This window comes from Camponotus vicinus, unplaced genomic scaffold (assembly GCF_025532165.1).
Source record: "Camponotus vicinus isolate PSW18456_S1 unplaced genomic scaffold, iyCamVici1.0 SCAF_8, whole genome shotgun sequence".
NCBI lineage: Eukaryota > Metazoa > Arthropoda > Insecta > Hymenoptera > Formicidae > Camponotus > Camponotus vicinus.
Window position 1 is genome coordinate 8,502,106 of NW_028141980.1, and position 23,610 is coordinate 8,525,715.

Sequence of the window (23,610 nt, forward strand, 5' to 3'; positions counted from 1 at the left end):
GGAGCCTGGGTCAAGTTGGTTGGATGGATACATCTTCTCTCTCTCTCTCTCTTTCTCTCTCTCTACATCTCGCTTTCGAGTTTCTCTCCGAATCTTGATTACGTTTACACTTTAATGGTTGAGACATAGGCCTCGTATTTAGTGGCTCGTATTCTCAAAATACATTGAGCGTTAAAAGTAGTCGAATCCGATAATCTGGAATCTGTCGTGATATAAATCTTGCGTAAAAATGACGCTAAATGTACTAGAATACGGCCAATTACGTAATATATATATATACAGAAAAATTTTATTTACTAAATGACACATCGATTTCTCTTGAAACGTGACTATTAATGGCAAAGTTAAGAACAAAACAATGGGCCGAAGAAGCCATGCTTGTGTGCCGCATTTTTACAATATAACAAACTGAGATATCTTCATGTGTAAGACATCTCTGTGTGATCGATTCAAAAAATGTGTGTAATCTTATAATTATTATCAAAACTGTGCGTGTGAACAATGGTTATATCCTTTTAATTATAAGAGAAAATTACCAAAGGATTTACGCGAGATGTCGTATTTGAAAGGTACTAATAAAACGTTCAGGTGCCGTAAAGGTGGTCGCGCAATATATTGGAGATTTCATTTCCGATCGTTCGAGAGATTTGTTTCTTTTGCGTAAAAAAAGCCTTGGAGAAACAAACATTTTCCGCTATAAACTATCAGTCGTCGTAGACCAATGCATTGCGGGACCTCACTCGCGGGAACGCCAAATTTCTGTTTATTCGGTATTGTATTTTCTCTTACTCTCTATTAAACACGCCTAGCTTTATTTATTTAACAAGATGATACAGGACACAAAGCTAAAGTCTGATAGTTAAGCATTATAAGCTCTGCGACATTGTTATAGAGACTAATGTACAGTTGAAGATTATTTGCCTGTAAGATTTTATGCACGATGATATAGAAGTACCAGGCGTAGCGATAGCTCTCTTTTAAATTAATCGAGAGTATCTTAATAGAGAAGTTTAGTAGATTTTCATTTACTGTTCCAAGTATTTTAATTATTACTGACAAGTAACAATAGTCTTCGTAGATGAAACAATGAGATGGAGCAAAAATTTATGAAATTCTGAAAATTATATCAAATTTTCACACGTGTTTGGATTTGCATTTGAAATGACATTTCTTGATTTCTACGCATCGCTTCACCTGATACAACTACGGAGCACTGCGTATTCTCTGATGCATCGTCGATCTCTCTCGCGACTTTTCCTTTCCTTTGAATCGCGAATAGTCGCTTAGCTAGTCGGAGTTTTATTATTGTCGATCGAGAAAGAAACGGAACGAAACGATACAATTTAAAATGAAGAAAAAACGCAATGAAGATATCTCGCGATCATGGCGACGGTTGATTCGAGCGAAAGTATAATACTTTTTTCTACAAACGAAATTAATTTCTCAGAATTGTGATTACGCGATTGTATATTTTCCGATCGGTCGTGCGTACTTGTAAGTATACACATGTTTCGCTAAGAACTAGTATTGAGCACATAAACACTTATCTTGGCGACTCCGAATCTTATCGATTATTTATCAACGATGAGACACGCACCTCGAACAGTCGGAAAGTTTTCTCGCTCTTTTTCCCCGCAATTGCTTAGATTTAGCTGATCGAACATTCTTTTGCGACTAGATGATTTTGTATTTTTTTTCATTATTTTTTTTTATTCTTATAGAACATTAGACTAACAAGACGATTGAGTTACTGTGGAATTAGAAATCTGATTGTGTCTTTAATGTTTATATATTTATATAGTGTTTTATTTTAGTTTGATTTCACAAAAAACGTAATTTACACGCGAAACCGTATAGATCTCGCTTGTCTCGCGAGCACAGATGCATAAGGATTAAGTGTAATTACCGTTACAACAATACAATCACTATGTGTGTACAGCTTGATTGAATATTTCAAATAGCGATGATCGGTTATACGTATAATGCTTCGCAAAATTCTTCATGCTCGTGCCGTAATAAATTTTCCCCGATCGCTCGGTTGCAGATCGTTCTTCTTTTATCTTTTTTTTCTTTTTTTATTTTATTAATAAGAAAGAAGACTGCAAAAGTCATTCGAAACACGTTACATGATGTGGTGCATTCTTTCAATATGACTTATAAAGAATGATAAACACATGATTCAAGATGATTCCTTTCACGCATTTTCCCTTCCACCTCTCTATGTGTTTTTTATCACACACATTATTTTTCACTCGCGCAAAACTTTCTTTTTTTATCTATCGATAGAATTTTTATCTACTATGAGAAAAAAATCACATCGGAATAGCTACACTAGAATAATAGTTCTTGCTCAAACAGTAATCAATTAAATTCATAATAATATTATAATCATAATTATGTTAATATAATCATAATAATTATATATATTTATATACTTTTATATCAAAAAAGGCTGTCTTTGCGACGGTGCATGAGCGATCGCGTCCTCCGAGCGTTCATACCAAAAATCGCTTGTACAAAATGAAACGCAAATGTCGAATACAATTTTATGTTATGTAATCGTAAGAAATCTCAAAAGAATTTATTATTAATGATTTCCGTTACATTTTCGTTACTTGTACAATCAGTCTTTACGCGACCGCGTCGATCTCGGAGGGCGTGTCACGATAGTATATGTTTTTAAGACTTAGCATCGGATCATATGGATTTGATCGGCTTCCCTAATAACATAAAAAATTTCAATTTTCTCCACCAATCTTCTTTCCTCCCCGGCCAAAGCTAATGTAAAAAGATAAAAAAGAAAAAAACAAATAAAAATTCTACAAAATGTTTCCGTACAGTGATATTCAGGAGAAACTTAATCATGAATACGAGTAAGCGAAGCATCGTTATTTTCCCAGCAAATTAGCCTTTGATCGATCAAGATTAATCGTTGATTATGGTTGTCAAAAATTTTTCGCAAAAAAATTATTCTCTGAGTCTACATCGACTTATATCCATATAAAAAAAATATATATGCTTCCTCATTTTAACAATCATTTTTAATATTATTAATAACAAAAACAACACATGTAGATCCTTCGCCAAGTCTTTATACTCGCTACCCTGGCGTCCGTACGCACGTTTAACTTGAGTGTTATACAAGTACTCGCTACGTATAGATGTAGATGTGTGTAGTGTTTTCCCACTGTAACACATCATTCCGCCGCTTTTTCCAGTCCGTTTGTTCAATAAGGATTGTACTTGGTTCGCTCGGACTTGAACTTGCCGCTGTCGGTCGGGCCTGGAGCGCCCGGGCTACGAAGCCTCGGCGTAAAGGTCTTGTGCGATCGGTGCACGCCGGTGGTCTGGACCGGGAGCGCGGATGCAGCTGCGCCAGCAGCACCACCTAGCAATTCCGTGAGTCCGCCGAGGGCGGTCAGGCTAGATAGGGCGTTGAGGGCGCCTGGCTTGCTTAGCAGCTGAGCCAAGGGAATGGCGCTGGCCAAAGGAGAGGCAGTGGTTGTGGTGGTAGAGGGGGAAGCACTGGCCCCGGATGCTCCGGGAGTGGTACCGCTGCCAGGGGTTTGGGTATTTTGGGCCTCTAGGTTAGCTTTCTGCAGTTCGACACTGGGGAAAAGACACAAAATGTAAAAAGGTGAGGGCAGGAACGTTCCTCGTAAAATAGTGTCAAAGAGATTTAAAAAAAAAAAGTAAAGAAGATAAACATAAGAGATGACAAAAAGTAAAGAAGAGAAATGTAAAATAGTAGTAATAGTAGCAGTAGTAGGAGTAGTAGTAGTAACAGTAGAAGTAAAGTAAAAGTAGCAGTAATAGTAATAGTAATAATAGTAGTAGTAGTAATAGAGTAGCTGTTGCGAAGAGTTATTGATCAAGGCGACATAAAAAAAGAAAAAAAAATAAATAAATAAACTATCAGAAAGAAGATAAATTAAATCACAATTGTAGGCTTAGAGAGTTACGCCAGAGAAGTGCTCTGTGGAGCATGGTGATTATCACGTACACCGGCTACGTGGTTCGTGGGGAAATTTTTGTCTTAATCAGGCCGCATTTAGACCCTAATGTTCGGGTTCGTGATGGACAACGGTTGAATCGCGCCGTGATTTGAGCCGAGACTAAGGCATCGACGAACGAGCCAAACGTGTCCGTAGAACGAGAACCGCGAACACACCGGGACACGGGGTCGAAATGCGTCCTAGATCGCAGAAAACGCGCAACAAGGATGCATACGAAGAAGAAGATAAATACACGCGCTCGCTAGTCTACTTTCAGAATAGTATATTGTAAAGCCTGCAAATGTGTCACATCTACCATACCAAAAGTAGATTTGCGAACGATGCGATTTTGTCTCTAGGTGTAACGGGCTCATGGTTCGTTGTACAGACAGAGGCCACCAATTTAGAGGACACCCGCATCCCTCATGAATTCATCATGCGTAGGATAATCGATCTCTGCGTTGGTAGAACGAACCATAGCCTCGGTTTTTTTTATAGAAAAGATAGAAAATCAAAGTAAACCAGACGCAACGATATGCATTCTGCCATATTAGCGCTGCTATTGATAAGACAAGATCGCGAGACTACGCAATGTGCGCTTTATCGCAACATCGAGAGGCCAGAGGCTGATACCAAAGAGATGGCAGAGTGCAAATCTTGGCTCCGATGGGAGTGCTGGGATATACGATATGTAATAAATACGATGACAAAGTTTTAACGGGTAAAAATACAGAAATATTGAAAGATGAATATATACGGTATCACTATTTATATGCAGTAGTAAAATGTGAGTGGCAATCTGGAATAAAATATAATGGATTATAATTATAACGTGAGGGATATATGAAAAAGTATGTGTCGATCCGCGGCTTTGAATTGTACATTCGGCTGATGTTGTGGAGTCTTACGCGCGGATTTTACTTCGTCGTCCTCGAATCTGCTCGACGATTATATACGTTAGTACCGTTCACCATTCTAATGTCGCTCTGATGAAAATAGATTAGTCCCACAGCGCGTAATTAAAAAAAAAAAACAAAAAAAATAAAAAAAAACAAAAAAAAACAAATAAACAGATAACAGACTCGAACACCGATCAATGAACATTAAGCGATGACGATAACAGCGATGAAGCGTATAACTAAAATGTAAAGATTGCTATGACAAGGTTCCTGGCAAGGACGAGGAATTCTTCACATTTATCGCGTAAATAAAAGCGTTATTTCTGCATGATACACATAATGCACGTGACATGTCAAGTGCCGGAAAGATACTCGCTCCAAAGACAATTGTATGATTTTTCGTGAATTAAAAAACAAAATTACAAGCGAAAATGTTATGCCAGTCGTCCGTTTACCGGGAGCCTGTCTCTTTTAAACTAGAAAGAAAACCGTGTCATTAAAAACCGAATCGAAAGGAGGAACTGTGATGCGTTTGTTTGGGACTGATTTCGGGATTAATTGTCACTAACAAGCGACAGTCCTCGTACATCTTTCTTTTTTTACTATGTTTTTTCAGTCGGTAAGTTTATTTTTGCTTGAAAGGACAGCCAGCGACAATGGGAACAGATGTTGAGCGGAGTTGTGTCTGCAGGATACTCGGGGTGGTACTGGACCTGGAAGACAGGACCTGGAAATAAAGGATTAAGATCTCCTCTTCCTCGTGTGGCTCGACGTGTAGTTGTCTTCCAGGCAATCTGCATCTACGCGAGCGCCTCCTCTGAAATCCGTCGATGCCTCGACGTCTTCTCGTCCCGCATCTTTACCTTACGACTATCGTACGACCTGTGCTTCGCTGTAAACTGAGGTGGCGTTACATGACGATATACTTTTCACTATCCATTATTAATCTCTCGAAAAATCATCATTTTATAGTCTCATCAATGTGGACTATGCGCGCGCATTCTACAGTGGTATCTTCTTCAGAGTAACACCACCTCTTCTATAACATTTCTCACGGCCACACGCGGCAGAAACGACTTTTTTCCTGTAAATTCTTGTTTTAGAAGTACAATAATCTTTTCAATATCCGTAATATTTCGTTTGTTTAAATTGTAAAATTATTTATGATTTTAAATGAAACTGTTCCTTGAATACAAAGTCAGTTTAAAATCCTATCTTTGATTTTATTCTGATTTGTAGTTTGCAACATATCCATGCAAGAACCTGATGGGTAAAGAAAGATGAAAGTCGTCTATACGCGGGTTGCCGTGAACAAAGGTAGCAACGATGATGATGGGATATGTCGCGAGGGGAGTGCCGATTCGACTATGCCTTATATAGTCTCACCATTAAGACACCAAAAGTGAGGCGATAGGTTGCGTGAGGAACGAGTAACACAAACAGGCGAATCGGCGAGTTTTAATTATGGAGCTTAGAGGAAGAAGGGCAACGAGAAAACTCTACATCGGCGACACCGGCGCATTATTTGATCTCCGGTGAATAGAAGAGATGCGGGAGGAAAAAAGAAATAAAAAAAAAGATCAAGGGGAATGCATTTCGCGATCCACTGCAAAACGTAGCCGGGACGAGTTTAACTGCTTCTATTGGAAGTGAAATTTGAGACACCGAATGCCGAACCTCGGGCGAACCTTGGGGGACAGGAGCGGCTCTTCCCTCCTCCTCCCCATTCGGTCCGGGTCCCTAAGGTTGACCTTCGGTTAACTGGCGAGCCTGAGGAAGTAGCGTACAGGCCCTGCGCGATGGTACTCACCTCATATTGATGAGATACTGTGCTAACGCCACGGCGTCCGGATTCCCGGTTATGGTGATGGTACGATCCGTTGCTCCGCCCTCCCTTTCCTCGCAGTTGCTGATTCTGATCATGGCGCCCGAGATCTGACGGATCTCGGCGATTTTGGTACCGCCTTTTCCGATGATGCAACCGATCAGCTCGTTTGGCACGGTCATCTCGTGTGTCTGATTGTTCGCCGCCGGTTGTTGCCTGTTTGTGTTGCTCGTACGCAGCTGGCTCCCAGCCAATGCAGCTAACGCTACAATCATTGCACAAATATTAGAAAAGATTCGACATGGTCGTAAAGTATAAAGAGAAATTGCCTCGTGTAAAAAAAATATTTGAAGAAATAGAGGAGAGGTAGATTTCTCTTATGATAATTGAGCAATTTCTCTAAGACTGCTCTCATAAATTAGTCGCGTTAGTTGAAATTTATTGATATTTACATATTCCATCTTTTTCTATCTATTATATCTTTATCAAATTTTCTTGTCAATTAAGCTTTAATTGTTAAAAAATAGACTGATAATAAAAAGAATTAATTTAAATACATACAAAGTCACCTTCTTGTGAAAGACTTAAAAATTGAAGAGCTTTTACGAGTATTTTATTATATCACATTAAAATATAAAACAAGAATGTCTTTTAATAGAAAGAATAGCATTGACAAATACTCATCCTTGTATGATTTCTCGACGCTGTATTTGCTTACCTGCTGGATTAAGACCACCTGTGTTCGCTGGTGTTGCGAGTCCGCCGAGACCCAAGGCTGCCAGTCCAGCCAAAGGATTGCTGCCCAGTTTGCCCATCTGCAACAACGACGATGCGATCCATCGTTCAAAAATAGGTGCCGCGGGTAAAGAACGAGCAATAATCACTCGGGGTGTGCGTTTTAAAAAGGAAAGGGTTTACGACGACGACATCGAAAAAATAATATATATCTATGTTCTTTGAATCTGTGTTCGCTACCTCGCGCGTCACACGCTCGAGGATCTTCGATCGCGAGCAAGAACTCTTAGCTCAGGGGCAGGCTCACCGAGAGAGATTATTCAGATTTTACACGAGCGATAAGGGACAAGGGACACGCGCAATTGACGACGATTCGTGTCCATCATCTCGGACATATATCGCCACGCAAAACTCTCCGGTCTCTTCGCGACGGATGATAATCCTCCCGACTTCCAGGGACCGGTCCGACAGCTTAATACAAGCTCTACGATAGCCATTTGTGAGCATATCGTTTCCAAGGATATTCAACCCAGAGCCAAAGCTTGAGAAATATAAATAAAATATTGTTAAAATTTTTCTTTCTCTTTATAATATTTTTGTCAATAAATTGTTGAGGAATTAAAGTAATAGCTTGAAATCAAATTGGAAAAGGTCAGAAGAGATTCTGGTTAATTAACATTTAAAGAAAATTGTTATTAAGGATTCTCTATTCTTATTCCAGCAATATTGAAACGTAAAAAATCATATGAATTTTTTTTTATCATGAAGAATTAAGGGTAAGAATTTTATTATTCAATTTTCAAATAATTTAAATCCACGCATAATTTATCGTTACTTTAAATTTATTATTTTATATGAATGTTCGCCAGAGAGATTTTCTCAACTATCGCAAAGATTACATCTCTGAAATAAATTAGTGATATATCCCGGGAAATTTCTCTGGGTTGAATAAAGAGCATGCGACGCAAAATGGCCATCGATAAAATCGAGCTAGTGGAGCCGTGCTGCGTTACTTCGAAAATCGTGGCAGAAATCACTTAAAAGTAGCTTCATGAGGAGGGGGCGTTCAGAAATTACAGAAAGAGAGAGCGAACGAGACGGGGAGAGAGAGAGAGAGAAAGGACGCGTATCCTTGCACTCTCGTTGTATGATGCTGTTAAACCGCGCGAAATAATCGCGATAATTCTCTTCCGACCGTTTCCACATTGTACACGATACGCTTACACGATATTCGATATCTTTCCATTTGCATCGCGTATCGCGCTGTATCGGATATAATTCGCTGCCATCTTCATCTACGATACGATTACCGCAATTGTATAATTATTATTATGCATAATTAGAAAGTGACAAAATCATCAAATTAACAATTTTGAAAAATGTTGAACTTATATTAATTATTTTAATTTGCTGCAATAATTGTCTCATAAATATTACAATAAGCTAATCGTTTGAAAAAAAAATTTATAAAAAAAAATTTGAAGAATAATTGCATCTGCTAATTATACTAATAATAATATTTTATCTTTACTCTTCTTAAAAAGAATAAAATGAAAGGGAAGGAACGGGAAATGCAGATAGGTACATTGTGTCCTTACACGAATAAATAAATTTCACATTCTCTATCAATGTCGTTATCTAAACTAATTTGTGTGCAAAATTTCTAGCATACAGCGTGTTGCACTGTATATATAAAACATACCCTTTTATATGTACATATATATGCACATGGGTATAATATATACGTAAAAAACTTTTGATCTGATATATTTTCCATTAGTAAGATTAGATATTTGTCATGACATATCTAAAATATGTATGCAGAATCTCTCAATCTAAAAAATTTATACATATTATATTATATATTCTCGTTGAATTGTTCAATTATATTAGTTAAAAAAGAGGATATCGAGAATCGTCGACAATTAATAAATTCTCTGAAAAATATCAAAATTAATATTAATAGAAATATTATTAAGATCTAGATTCATGAGTGTGCAAACGCTTCTTTCATAAACAACCGTCTCGATATGATCTCTAATATGCCTAAATAGTGGAAACGTAATGTTACAGGGCAGCCCACCCTTACGCGAATTCGTCGCTGACTCTTAGCTAAAAGAGTGTCGGAAGCCATGCTGTACTAAATAGGATGCCGAAGGAACAATGGGCAACTCAGGATGAAGGCGAAGAAACGAACAAAACGTAGCTCGACAGTTTGACAAGAGCGATATTAATGTATGTATATATGTGTGTGCGCGCGCTGTGTGTATTTATGGCCAGATATGTGTGTGTGTGTGTGTGTGTGGGAATTTTTCATTTGTCTTATTTTTCACACAACTCAAATTAAACACAAGTTCACGGTTACACGGTAAATGAGTGTAGTTGATTCTTTAGAAAAATTGGTGCAGTATTAATAATTTTCTCTCCAAATTTTACTGTCGCAGTTAAACAAAAATTATTTCTCTTTTCCAAACATTTTTTAATCTCTCGAAATAAAATATTTCGAAATCAGTATATATGTAGGAACAAGCGAGCCAATCTACAATTTTGTAATTTATATATATCTGTAAAAATAAATGAAAGAAGAATTTTAAATTAAAATTACACAGATTAAAAAAAATCATTATTATGTCTTTGTATAAAATTTAATTTGTAAAGAGCTCTTTGTATATTCCCAACTATTTAAAATTCAAAAACCATTGATACAAATATGTAGATAAATAAATATGGCATTTTATTAGTACAATAATTAAGTATCTATCGAGAGAAAGTTTGCAAATTGATTGCAATAAACAGTACATCTCGCATGATTTAAATCATTTTAAATTTACCAAAAATCAAAATAATAATCTTTTGTGATACATGTAGTTAAGTTAAAATTTCAAAGTATCGATTAATTGTATTCAACTAGGAGCCAGAAATAAAATTTAGAATAATTAACAAAAATTGAATTTAGATAAATACATTTGCAGTTTCTCTTTTTCTTGAGTTTTTCTCTTTCTCTTGAGGGAAAATTGGTTTTCATTGTTATTGGGAAAGGAAAGTTAGTTTCCAAAGGAGGACAGGGGGCAATTTTTCTTGTGAAAGAAACCGTGTGAGAGAAAAATAAAAACAGAAACAAAATCGGTGTACAAGGACAGAAGCGAAGTAGTATGTGTATAGTAATCGTGTACTGTAAGCCGTAGAGTTTATATCAAGCAGACTGAAAAACTGAGAAAGAGTATTAAAGATGGGATCGTGAAAGAGAGTAGATATAAAGCGCAATAGAATAATAATAATATACCTAGGTAATCTACCTCTTTTCGTGCCACGCATGCATATATCTGTTCGTTTGTGATTTTGTCGTAAATAGATTATTCATCGATTTTTTTGCCAATCAAACCGCTCTTTCAGCCACGTCTCTCGAAGTTACCGGATAACAAGAAAGATCGCGAACAGGAAGAAAGAGGAAGAGAGAAAAAAAAAATAAACCGTGGTCAAGCCGCAATATACTAATCCGAAAAGTCAATGGGAGACGTTATGAATTATGTTATGGAAATGTATTTCTTTCTATCGCGCGTTTATTTTGTTTTATTTCCGGGTAAGCAAATCGGACTCGAGGAAGTCGGGCTCCGTGTTGGTCATCGGTCGTTGAAAAGCGCACAGAAAGAGAAGATAGGACAGAAGGTGAGATGCGATGATAATGCCATCCTGATAATGCCTTGTCAAAACATTTGTATGGATTTCGATTTCCAAGATTTCGAAATTTTCGGGCAGGAAATCCAGTTTGGATGTTGAATTATTTGAATTGTGAAAAATCTCCTCCTTATTTAATATTAGAACAAATCGACAAGATGGAGGACTTGAAATAAAAAGAATTGTTTCAATCGATTTGCGATATAATGTCACGTAAAATTTAATTGCATGCTTTTCGTTAAAAGAAAAATTTATTTCAGAATCATTTTATCCGAATGTGATAATTTCAAGACATAATTTTGCAATATTTTTTAAATAAATTATAAAACACATCAATATAGCGGAAAAAAATTTTAAATTGAAAAAATACAACACAATGTTTGAAAAATAAACTTCCCATCGCATTTTTTCTCGGTCGAATTGATCGTATAGACATTTTGATCAGAATGACATTTCATGGCGTTTCTGCCGATCGATCGGCCGGACGAGTGGATTTTTCAGAGCACCATCACTGATGGCTCGGATTTATAGTGTCGACTTATTTAACGAGATATCGACTTGGCCTCCTCATCGATCATTCGAACCATTCGTCGAGACCTGTGGCGATAGCACATCTTGGGACCTTCTGTGTATGTCTCTCTGTCTTTCTCTCTCTCTCTCTGACCGAATCCAACGACAAGCCATGACGAATCCATTGTGCGACCCGTGAGCAAGCATTCATGCTAAGCAGACTCGATCGTTTGGCGCGCGAGACTCGGATCAAATCTGTATATTTTGCCTCCAAAAATTCCTCCCGAGAGCGCTTTTGCCGCTCTCGGACGATGATCGTATCGACAGATTACTGCATTTGCTCGATGCAATCAATCTGTATCAGATACAAATGACAGAAATCGATTAATTCTAGGCGCATATTCTGTATTTTTCACATCTAAAAGTATACGTAGGTCTATATATAGAAGAATGAAACAGTCAATACGATCATCAGTGGAACGATGTAAATGCAACGTTTAAATGCACGACGAAAACTTTCAGATACCAAGTTGCAAATGGATAGATTCAAAATTACTATATATATATATGCCAATAAAGAGAACACGACAGCTGATTAATTGCTAATATAAAATAAAATGAATGGAAAATTAATTTCTAGTATTCAAAATTGGATAACTTATAATTGAGAATCGACAAAAATCAACAACTTATATCATTATTAAGATCTATTTGTCAAAATTGAATGTAAATATCGCATGCTAAAGTCAATTGCCAAATAAATCTCCATAATGGCGAGCCAGACATCGATCAGGAGACGCTACAAACTCTCCCTGTTTGCGCTTCAACGTGGTATCAGAGTTTATATTGTGTCGTGCAAACGCACTCCTTGGCATGCATCGTTGAATTTCTTTATGCACTTGTGAAAAAAGACGATAAGCAATTTCTTAAGGTGATCAATTCACTATCCAAAATCGCAAGCATATTATAGGAAAGAGATACGTGTACGCAGGCTCGGGTCGAACTTGTTAGAAGCGTCTCGGTGAACGTTTAAAACTTAGAAAGAAAGAAAAAAGTAACCCAGAAAGAGAGAAAAAAGCATGCACGTAACGTCACGTGCGGATCACATGAAAAGCAAAGCTGGCAAACTTCTCGCGCGACTTCGCTACAATCGTAAAATTGAAAGATATTATTTTCGAAACAGACATCGGTGATAACCGAGATTTGCAGAGAAACATTCTCTCCATGATTAATTAAAAAGGATTGCAAATATACTTTCATATTCTTGACGAGAAAATCTTCTAATAATAATGACCGAGATGGCAAAGCAATTCCTGATGAAAAAAAAAAATTGCGCGTAGAGAGACTCGCTATTAAGTATAATTACAACAGGTGTATCTTACTTCGTCCCGTGATGTTTAATCAGATGTTTCCGCGCAGTCGAAGTCACGCGATTAGAAAATGTTTGAAGGTACATACGGTCCGAGCTAATCGTACGACAGGATTCTCCATCGTCCCACTCGCAGTTGACGACAACTTGCAAGATGATGGGACACAAATATTCCTGGATAAGAAACTCGGAACCGTACGGAGGACTATCGAGCAGAAAGCCAAGATGTTGATGCATGTACGCGGAAACGGGAAGGGACACAAGGGATAGCAAAGAGTTTCAAGAGGAGGAGACCAGGTGTGATTCTAGACAATAGTGAGATATAAATATTATTATGAGCTTGCACGCGGCATTCGGGTTTGAAATTGGAACGATTTTAAATTTAGAGTTATGTCGATCGTAAATTTTGTCAACCATATATATTCTAACCACATTATTATGTTGTTTATTGCTTCTGTACTCTATGTTTATTGTTTATTGTACTCTATACGTAAATAGTCGTAAATAGTCAGACTCGCCAAAGAGTTACTTTAATGTAATTAGACATCGTCTCGTGATTCTTCGCGTAATTGAGAATGATATTTACCGTATATTGCGTGGAAACATGAACGATTGATTCTTTCATTCATGTGGAATATGAAGGTAAAATTATATATTGATATAATTTATGTACAGTTATTTATGTATATCGATTGTGAATATATAAACGATGAACTTTAAGCTCGTAAATGACTGTACATATTTTAAAAATTGTCTTCTTCCCACATAATCTTTTGAAATAACGTTCTACCGTTTCAATTCTAAATTGGAAATTCATTGCTGGGTATTAATCTTGATTTTAATACTTGGGCTTGTGCAATTCTCAGAAAATTTATCCTAGCCAGTGCAATATACTATTCATATTATTCAAATACATTGCTTTAATGACATTTTATTACAGAGAAAAAGAAAAAAAAATTCAAGCGCGAATTAAATCAACAAATCATGGATAAGAGCAATCGAAACTATGGATTTTCTGAAGACTGCCAGTCTATAATTTAAACCGCTGTTTATTTGCTGTCGCAATAAACGAGTAACTGCACGGTTGACCATTCGTTAATTTAAAATCTAAAATTTCTTACCTCGAGATTGCTATCTTAACCGCAAAGCAATTCTACTAATGCTGAGAACAAGCGTTGTTTCACCGCACGAGTGATTTCTTTTAACCATATAAAAAAAAACAAGAAATATTAAAACATTGAAAATAAATGATGAATTTGTATGGCTACGATAAAATACTAAATGTTTCAATTAGTTGTTTACATTATTAATTATTCAACATAACCGATCAAATTTTTAGTCGCTTTGCTAAAATAAGGATATTTTTTCCAGAAATATCTGACTCTTTTCGTCTCTAAATCGTTTCAACTTCGAACCATTTGCCATCGTTGGAGTGAAAAATTTGAATTACATCAAGGATCGTGTACAGTGAAGAGACACTGAATAGGGGGTGTTGTATCAATTTTTTTGGACAAGTGGATAACGGAAATCCATCGTATATGTTATTTGGGGAGATATGGCGGTGGTAGCCAAGGGGTATCGTGTGGTCGAGAAAAGGTACGGGGCGAGGATGGACCACGAAAAACAAAAGACTTACGGCGTCTGCCACGAGGTGTGCGGGCGGGAGGGCTGCCTGCAAGTGTCCACTCTTCAGCAGGGGGTCGGCGAGGCCTGCCACGCTGGCGTGTAAGGGGCTCGGATGGAGAGGATGATGGGGGGTAAGGTGGGCCGTGGATAGGAGCGGGTGCCCGTGAGAAGCGGCAAAGGCCGAGGACGAGGGGTGAGCCGCGAAGGGCGAGGTCGCCAAAGTTTGGGTGTTCAGCGAGGGTGGAGCGGGCCCGGCAGCGGGCGCGGGCAATGGTAATACTGTACTTACGTCCGAGTGGGCGGGCACCGCGTAATTACCCTGGATGGTGTAGGCTTGCCCACCAGCCAGGATCACTGGCCCACCGACTTGGGGTTTGGGGCGATAAGGGATCGTGGCACCTTTGGGAGGGGACTGAAACAGAAAGAAACATACGCACGAGTGCGAATACACCGATCGAGCCATTAAAGGTATGGTACGGCATCTGACGTCGTTAACAAAGAATGGCCTTTTTATCCTATCAAAGTCCAGAATGATGCATCAATTTACATTTGGAAAAAGCTGCTTCAGAGAAGCTTGTAAATAATTTAAATTTTTGTTGAATATTAATGCTAATTTATTCTGGACTTTAATCAATTGATCTAGTTCATCATAGTTCGAACTGGAAATTATTCAAGCTCGTGCACGTCCGAGGTTGAATCAACAATAATATACTAAATATATTAAGACTTGATAGTATTATTCATCATTAACCATGTAAAAAATTTTACAATACATTCTGGATAATCGAATTAATAACACTTTGAATGATTCTAAATGCGAATTATTCGATTGTTAGTCGCTTCAAAAAACAATTTTTCTAGAATCAACGTAGTTTAAAAGTACGAACTATAACGACACTAGGGTGATCGGGCCATGTATATGTACCTCTAGCATAACGCAGCAGATATGATATATGCATTGCGTGATCGCCTCGCTGGTACCGGATATGGTTACTGCGCGTTCCGTCGAATTAGGCAGCATCTCGGAAGCGACTTGGATGGAGGCACCGGTGACCTCCCGAATCTCCTTGATCTTGGAACCACCCTTGCCGATCAAAGAGCCGCATTGCGAAGCGGGGACTATCAGTCTGAGCGTGATGGGTGGCCTCGACACACCGCCGCCACCGCCGGCACCGCCACCCTGCATGTCGTGAAATTGGGAGCACCATTCCTCAAACTTCTTGCATATCAGCGTGAACGCCTTGAAGATCGAGTTCGTCGGCCCGGTGACAGTCACTATCCGCTCCGGGCAGGAGCCGTCGGAGATGTTGATTTTCGCGCCGGACTGCGAATCGAGAAAAAAATTATTATCTATCATATATACAAATTATTTTCGATTTCGTATGTTACATGTATGGTTCATCAATGTCTGTTATTTTAAGATTAAATTAAATTGTAAAGAGATAAGCAAAAAACAAATTGGAGAGAAACGTGCAAATTTATCTGTCCTTGATATCTGAAAATCCAATTGCAAGACTGTAATAATAATTTACATGCTTTCGTGCAGAATATCGTGTTTTGACATCGCATTATGCACGCGACTCTTATTTTTCCTCAAAAGACATATGCATATCTTGTAACAAGAATGTAATTGATACTTGCCTCTTCGCGGAACCTCTTGACGATCTCTCCTTTTTTTCCGATAATGCTACCGACTTCCTGTAATAAAGTAACATTATATTAATTTTGTGTCATTCTCGTACACTGTTTTTTCGTAGATCCTGTTACATATTATAATCATATTCCAAATAAAGCAGAAATTCTTTGTAAATCTATTAGAAATAAAAAAATTCGGTCATCGATCGACAATATGAATTTATAGTCGCAGAAAATATTTTTCTTGCGTTACGAGCAAATGTCTAATTCTATCAAATCTGATGGCGTGTTTGTAGAACCGATCAATGCTCGCAAGGAAGTAACTGAGACGTGTACGAGATGAATGGCAAAATTGATACGACGGATCTATAATTAGTATACACAAATAACTGATGTCCACTTAGACTTCGCGTTTGTCCTGACACTGTCCGATCTCAAGATAATGTCACTGTTAGGCCATCGAGAAGACGGTAGCAGCTATTATTCTTGCGCTATATCTAAACTTAGACTTTTGCCTCCCGGACGAAATACCGACGTACCTTGGACATTGAAGTTTCACATATCTCACGTTAGGTTTATCGTTCTCTCGAGTCAATTGGGAGAATCAAAGGCTCATCGCGTATGAAAAGAAACTCATCTTACGCTGTCTCAGCGCATTGTATCGACTTCAAGATCGAAAATAGCAAACTTGCAACTACATTTCGCGAATGCTGACCTTAATCAGGTCTGCACGCTTACGATAGTCGTTCGTTCGAAGCGAACGTGAGTAAATTAGCGACGATAGTCGCGAATTCCTATTGACGTGCACGAGGTTACCGCGATCGGGCAAGCGTCACCGTCGACGAATTAGATGTACGCCGAGGCAAATATAGCCGGAACAAGAAGACAGCGAGACGATGAGCGAGGAGAAGGTTTGGCGATGCGCCAGCCACGAGGGTCACCGACGAATCGGCGAGATTGCAAATCCTCGGGAGATCAGATTGTTACATTATCATCCCAACGTGCACAGGAGCGGCTTCTCCGCGCGGATGCTGCTATCAAGAGAAAGGGAGAGAGAGAAAAATGAGCTATGTATAGCCTCGTTCCACCGGTCAATACTTTGAGTGCGCACAGCCTACTTTTATGAGATAAGATTAAAAGAGAGTTTTCCGATATTGCGTCCTACTTCTGTAAATACCACATTGTCGTAAAAGGAGGAAAATAGCGAATAGTGTAGTGACAGAGAATTAAAAAATTCATTGTATTCATTGCATTCAATACGTTAAATGACGTTTCGATTCAAGAAGCGCATCAACGAGATAAAACGTCGTAAATACAAAATAAGCAACAAGTGACGAATGATTAAAGTTATCGATAACAATTTCGTTATCACATTTATCACGAAGACTAATCTATTTGGAAAAAATAGAGATAGTGTAAGATTGAAGAAACTTTTGGAGACAATCGTCTAGAAGAGGGACTTTCGAGGCTTCGCGAGCATTGAACCGATGGTCCTGGCTGTGATCCAGCACATCCCGCTGGAGTCCAGGGATTTGTCTAAAAACTGAAAAAGAAAATACCGCGAATGGATGAAGAAACGCGTCCTCCCCATCGCTCGACTCGAAGATATTAATCGTCATCTCTCGCGACAACTGGTGAAGCTGAACAAGAGTTTGATACTACGTGGCTGAAAGTGAAAAGAAAATATCGGGAAAGTCCGACTACTGATAGATAAGCTCGAGTCTGGACTCGAGCCAAATATTTACGTCGTATACCGGTATCGCGAGATCGGAGAGACACGACCATGACATTGTTCAAAACGAAACAATGACTGAACGAACCTACGAATCTCGCATAAATCTCGATGGAAATAGTAATGCAATCACAATGATATTCATAAAAGTTGTGTTATTAAGAGATCGGTGCGAGAAAAAACGATTATTTCCAAATTAAAATGCCATTGTAATCTTTCGTGCCAACTCGATGATAATTGTAAGGACTCTTATTAAGATCTAACCATTTGCCTATAAAAATTGGCGATTAATTTATTTATCAATTTACATGCATAAACACACGCATATTCTTTGTATCGCGAGATGGAGTTTACGGAATAAATACCGTTCCATATCGGAGGGATAATGAAATCGCGATAATCCGCGATACACCGGCAGCTTGGCTTTGGGCCCTGGCCGGTGTCCCAGAAGACTACAGTCTAGGAAGCAGACATAATACCATCCCGGCCAAAAATGCGGCCAGACGTATTTATTTCGCGCGAAAGAGGCTACTTGACTATCCGTTTACCGATTTGCGAAGCTTCCAAAACGCGTGTTGCAATAGGCAGTATTGATGAGACGAGTAAAGAATCGCTAATAAACGTCATCGCGAAATCATGCGTCCAGAATCATTGCGTGTGAATCGATGACCCAATGACGTGCCGTCTTCACCTTACAATCGCTTCATTAGAAGATTGGAAATGAAAAAATTTACAATAACATAATATACATAAGTATTAAAGAATCATGTGCGGCTTTTAAATTTAGTTTAACATGTAAATCATAAGCAATATTCTATGGAAAAATTTCACCCGTGTAATCTTCCAATTGGATTACTTTCCATTTATGATCCAACGTTCGTGATAAATGTACGTAATTAGTAAGAACTCGCTCGTGTCCATCGTTGATTTCCATCCCGCTGTAACTAGATGCAAACTCGAAAAAAAAAAAAAAAAAAAAAAAACGCCGGCGAAGGGATACGTCGTGACATCGTTGGCAGCATCTCGTCGAGAAAAACACGATTGCGTGTGTGTAATGAGATTTGTCAGGAAGATATTTTCTCGAATAACGGGGGAAAAGATTCATTTAGACTCAATGACAGAATCAGATGCGACCGAGGTGATTAACAATGCGTCGCGAAGCCCTCGAAAAGAGCGTCTCGTGCGAATCGATCGAGTAAAGAGGGTCGAATCTTAATCTACGTGGCCGAGTATCGTTCAAATGTGCAGAAATATGCAATAATTTCTGTGTCACACTTTAGCACGAACTCTGTAATCTGCATTTCTCTCGCGATTCAATTTCTTGCGCGGTTTTATCTCTCGTAAAATTCATCAATCTCCTAAAAAATCCTAAACCACCCGCACTTTATCGCACATATCTCGTATGTGAGAATTAATGGTATAAATGTAAAATGATGAGAATCGAGCTAGAGCTGTTAAAGGAACCGCTGTATCCTAGAAAAAGCATTAATAGCGAATTGTACAACTTGGCAAGAGTGTAGTCGCCGGGACGAAAAGATCCCGTACGTCGAAAGGGACATCGGGCATCTAGCTAACGCGATTAATTACCGAGACGGCGGACATTAATTACTCGTGCTACGACGAGCGATATTGCACCTCGTGCACGATAATTAATTACAAGCAGAAACGGTGGTAAGTGACGTGTTCCGAGAATGAAGGTAGAACGAGTACCGAGACACGGGCTAAATAAACTTTGACACTTGTCCCGCGCAAAAGGCCAGCTCCGAAGCTATTTTTCCGCTAGAAATTCCGCTTTGCGATAACCTCGCATAAATGACGTAACCATCGATATACATCGCATCGGATTACGTTACGTTACGTTACGAACTTTCATTCTTGAATCGCAGGATGAATTTTTTCCGAAGAGTAAGCTCGCGAGGAAAGAGAGGCTAATATTTATTATTTTTCCACGTTTATATATTCGTAGAATTAATCACGAAACGTATATTAATCTGACTACAATCGCGAAATTTTCGAGATAAAAGGGGAGTTATTGTCGGTCTTGAAGATTGAAGATTAAGAGCTCATAATTGGACGACAAATCGCTAATTGTTACAATCAAATTTGATTCAAGATGTAATATCTCGGACAGAGATAATATGCCACAATACGCCTCTCTTCCTTGCCAGACAGAGAGAACTAAAACGCATATCGCAAATTATTTTTGCCAATAACCACGGATGCTCTTTCTATCATTGTAGATTTAAAAGGTTTGTGCAATCGTACGATGGCCCTTTACGTTCCATTCTCCGAGATGATTTTTTCAATAGTTATCCTCTCTTTTAATCCGTAAATCCTCCAATTGGAATTCCGTAGAAGTCTTCCCCATTTTATCTTTCTTTAAATATTCTTATAAGAATCAAAAAGAATATAAAAAAATTACTAAAAAAATATACATACATATAAAATTATAAAAAAATAAGATGAGTGAAATTAAATAAAAAAAGAGATCGATGTAAATTTTTCAATATAATCCGAGAGTCATGTAATTTCAATAACGATGCTTTTCCATAAATAGTTAATAATTCCCGATCATTTTCAATGGAAAATTCATATATGCGACTTTATCAAAGTAAAAATGCTTTTAAAAAATTGTTCAAAAATGCAGGATAATTCAAGTCTATATGTCGCAAATTTGATATAAAAAATCAAACCAATGTTCCACTTCGATGCAACACTACTTTGATGAGACACTAAATATGTTGACAGTTTAAATATTTATTATGAAATATTAATAATTGTGATAAATGTCAATCTTTTACCAAATTTTCATAAACATAGAAATTAATTCCGAGATCTAGAGCCAAATGCATAGCTCGCTGCCAAATTTTTTTTGCGGTAAAAAATGCATTAGTTATATGATATTGTGTAGAGGCGAAGAATCGCGTAGGGTTTACGCGAGAAGCAGCAAATTCTTGGCAGTGCGTCAAACACTCGTACTCCTCGAGTCACATTGTGTGCCTCGTGCGCAGTGGATGCCCGCTTCCGATGAGAATTTCAAATAATGTTTTTACTCGACAAACCGACGAGGCGTTTCACTCCACATTTAGCGGAAAGGAATCGCGCAACTCGTAACAACGAGTGACTTTAAGTCGCCTTGACACTGACATTACATTTCAGGCGCGACGCCGGTTATTTAATCCTTAAACGCGGTTAGTCGCAAATTTACTTGTACGAAATGACGACTTTAATATAACGCAAAACAGCGTCGTCTATGTTTATGAAAATATATTTCTTTCAGAATCTTATTTCCGTTTGTCAAGTGAAAGCTGACATTGTTCGTAAAATAATAGAGTCAAAATAATAGAGTTTCAAGCGAGGAAAAGAAAGTTCTTGTAATTTTTTTGTACGAATATGAACGAGTAAGTCGTAAAGTCCAGCTTTCCTATTTCAATGAAGGAGTTACATTGCGTGCCAGAACTGAAATAATGTGTCGAAAACGGTCGGCCTCTCGTAAATAATTCAATGTAATTGTCAAAAAGAGAACGCCGTAAATCACGAGGGAAGAGAGAAATGCCAATGGTCGTCTCTGAGATTTGTTGCCACGCCTGCCGGGCAATTGTGTATCTCTCTGTCAGAAGACTGCGACGGATCGACAGGTCATCACATGGTTTAAAGCGACAGCGGATATATCTGCATACATATACATCTCGTTTTAATTACCATTGAAGCAGTAGTTTCGAAACGTATCGATACGTATCAAATTGTTTGTATCGACACAATTCTACAATTTTCTGTAAAAAATGTTTGATGCGTGTTTGACATTTCTAAAATAATATGCGGTTCGGGAGAAATCGTATTCGGGACACATAAACGTATATGGATTTATATTTTAAACAAACACGCGCCTCCCCTCGGAAAACCGATATCAGTTGATGCTCTGTGAGAGGCTGTTTGATATGACGAGATTTCGAACACACACACACACGTATACACGTATTTCCGCCCTCGATAATGCATTATCTTATTACTTCTACTTCTCCAATTTCACAGCGTATCACGCAAGTAATCGTCTCAAATGCCAATGGCCGCTACATATATGAATATAAAAATCAATTTAATATTTAAATCATCCGATCGCAAAAACTGTAATTTAAAAAAATTATAAATTTCAATATATAATTTCTTATAGAAAAATCAATTAAAACGTTCCCTGAATCGAATGTATGTAAATAAAACCAAGATACTCGATGACCGATGGAAACGTCAATTTAAACTCGATTAAAGTGTATCCGATATAGACTGTAATTCGAGGCGCAACTCACTTTGCCCTGCATAATCAGGCGGATGGTCAGGGTGACCGATGGATCATCGTTCAGCACCGGCTTGTTGTCCATACCGTCCATCGCGTGGTTACGGGTCCTGCGGTTTCGATGAGATATCTTCTCGGTACTTGCGGAGGGAAAGGAGGAGGGCGAGGAGGACGGGGGGAAGGTTAGGCGAGTGATTTTGATCGGGGGAGTCTCGGGGGACGTGCTTCTCAAGCGTTCCCAGGTATTCTCGGTCCTTGTACTGAAATCAGAGAAACGTCCAAATTACGAAATCCGTATATGCTTATCTTTTCATTTCTTTCCTCATTTTTTCCAGAACGTGCTCCCGCAATTTTTCAACCAGGAAAGGAAGAAGCCATGAATAATGTCTCATCGAGGAACCTTGATTAATGCGTCCGTATTTTGAAAGGATAATAAAAAAGAAATAAATATAATAAGATATCCGTAAACTCGAGCATTATACGAGTTGTATCATCGTCGCGGAATCTATTTATCAGAGCGTTGAATTTTGAAACAAATTGCTCGGAGCAAAATTAGCATGACAATAGCACGCGGCCAAGCAGTCGAGGCGCGGCGATTCCGGGAATGCGATACATCGCCGTATTAACCCGAGGTAGTCTGCTCGAAAATTACTCGAGACTCTAGCGCATGGATCTATGAATCTAAAAAAATTGATCCACGTGTCATCCAGCGCGAGAGCGTCACGCTCGATAAATTGCATTCGGCGATCAAAGGTATCGAGCTCGTTTCGCCGATATCGCGAAAATTACACACCGACGTAACGAACAAATTATTCGGCTTGTAAAAATGGAGAAATAATAAGAATCTTATTTATTTCGAGATAAATCAAGGCGGGATCGAGCGCCCAATTTCTCGTTTCACGGTCGATCCCATCTCTTGGCGCGATGCATTTTCGCTCGACGAGCCGGGCAGCGAAAATAAAGCTCGCCACCCGACATAAAGAAAGGAAGGGTGCGCGATTTTTTGCGAAAATACCACGCTTTTTCGTTAGTCATCGTAAATTGTGAAAAATTTCCCAAACAAAAATATGCCGCGCAATCTTTATTCCATAAACTCGGGTATATAACGTGTTTACGAGTTAAAGAGAATATATTTGCGCGTGTGAAAAAAAAAAGGCGATAATTTCGATTCCTCCTACACGTGCCTAGATATCGCTGTAACGGATTCATAACAGGGAATAAGGGAAAGAAAATTGTAGAGAGATCGTAGACGATCACGCGGCATATTATCTCTCGCGGTATTATTTTTCAGTCGGTTATAACGTTAATTACAGCCGCT

The 23,610-nt window shown here is 38.4% G+C and overlaps 1 protein-coding gene across 5 annotated transcripts in view; it reads right to left on the bottom strand.

Moving 5' to 3' along the window:
• Mub (poly(rC)-binding protein mub) overlaps nucleotides 1-23,610 on the bottom strand; it is a 111,345-nt gene that overhangs the window by 17,531 nt on the left and 70,204 nt on the right. For 3 of the 5 annotated variants that reach the window (XM_083105678.1, XM_083105677.1, XM_083105676.1), the window contains exons 2-8: nucleotides 22,306-22,552; nucleotides 16,276-16,332; nucleotides 15,560-15,958; nucleotides 14,645-15,046; nucleotides 7,438-7,534; nucleotides 6,705-6,984; nucleotides 757-3,609 (exon numbers count right to left, since the gene is read on the bottom strand). In XM_083105678.1, coding sequence (XP_082961804.1) covers nucleotides 3,228-3,609; nucleotides 6,705-6,984; nucleotides 7,438-7,534; nucleotides 14,645-15,046; nucleotides 15,560-15,958; nucleotides 16,276-16,332; nucleotides 22,306-22,386 — 1,698 coding nt within the window. In that variant the 5' untranslated portion in view covers nucleotides 22,387-22,552 and the 3' untranslated portion in view covers nucleotides 757-3,227. Of the gene's footprint in view, nucleotides 1-756; nucleotides 3,610-6,704; nucleotides 6,985-7,437; nucleotides 7,535-14,644; nucleotides 15,047-15,559; nucleotides 15,959-16,275; nucleotides 16,333-22,305; nucleotides 22,553-23,610 lie in introns of those variants that run through there. The other 2 variants (XM_083105679.1, XM_083105680.1) reach the window with 2 other exon arrangements.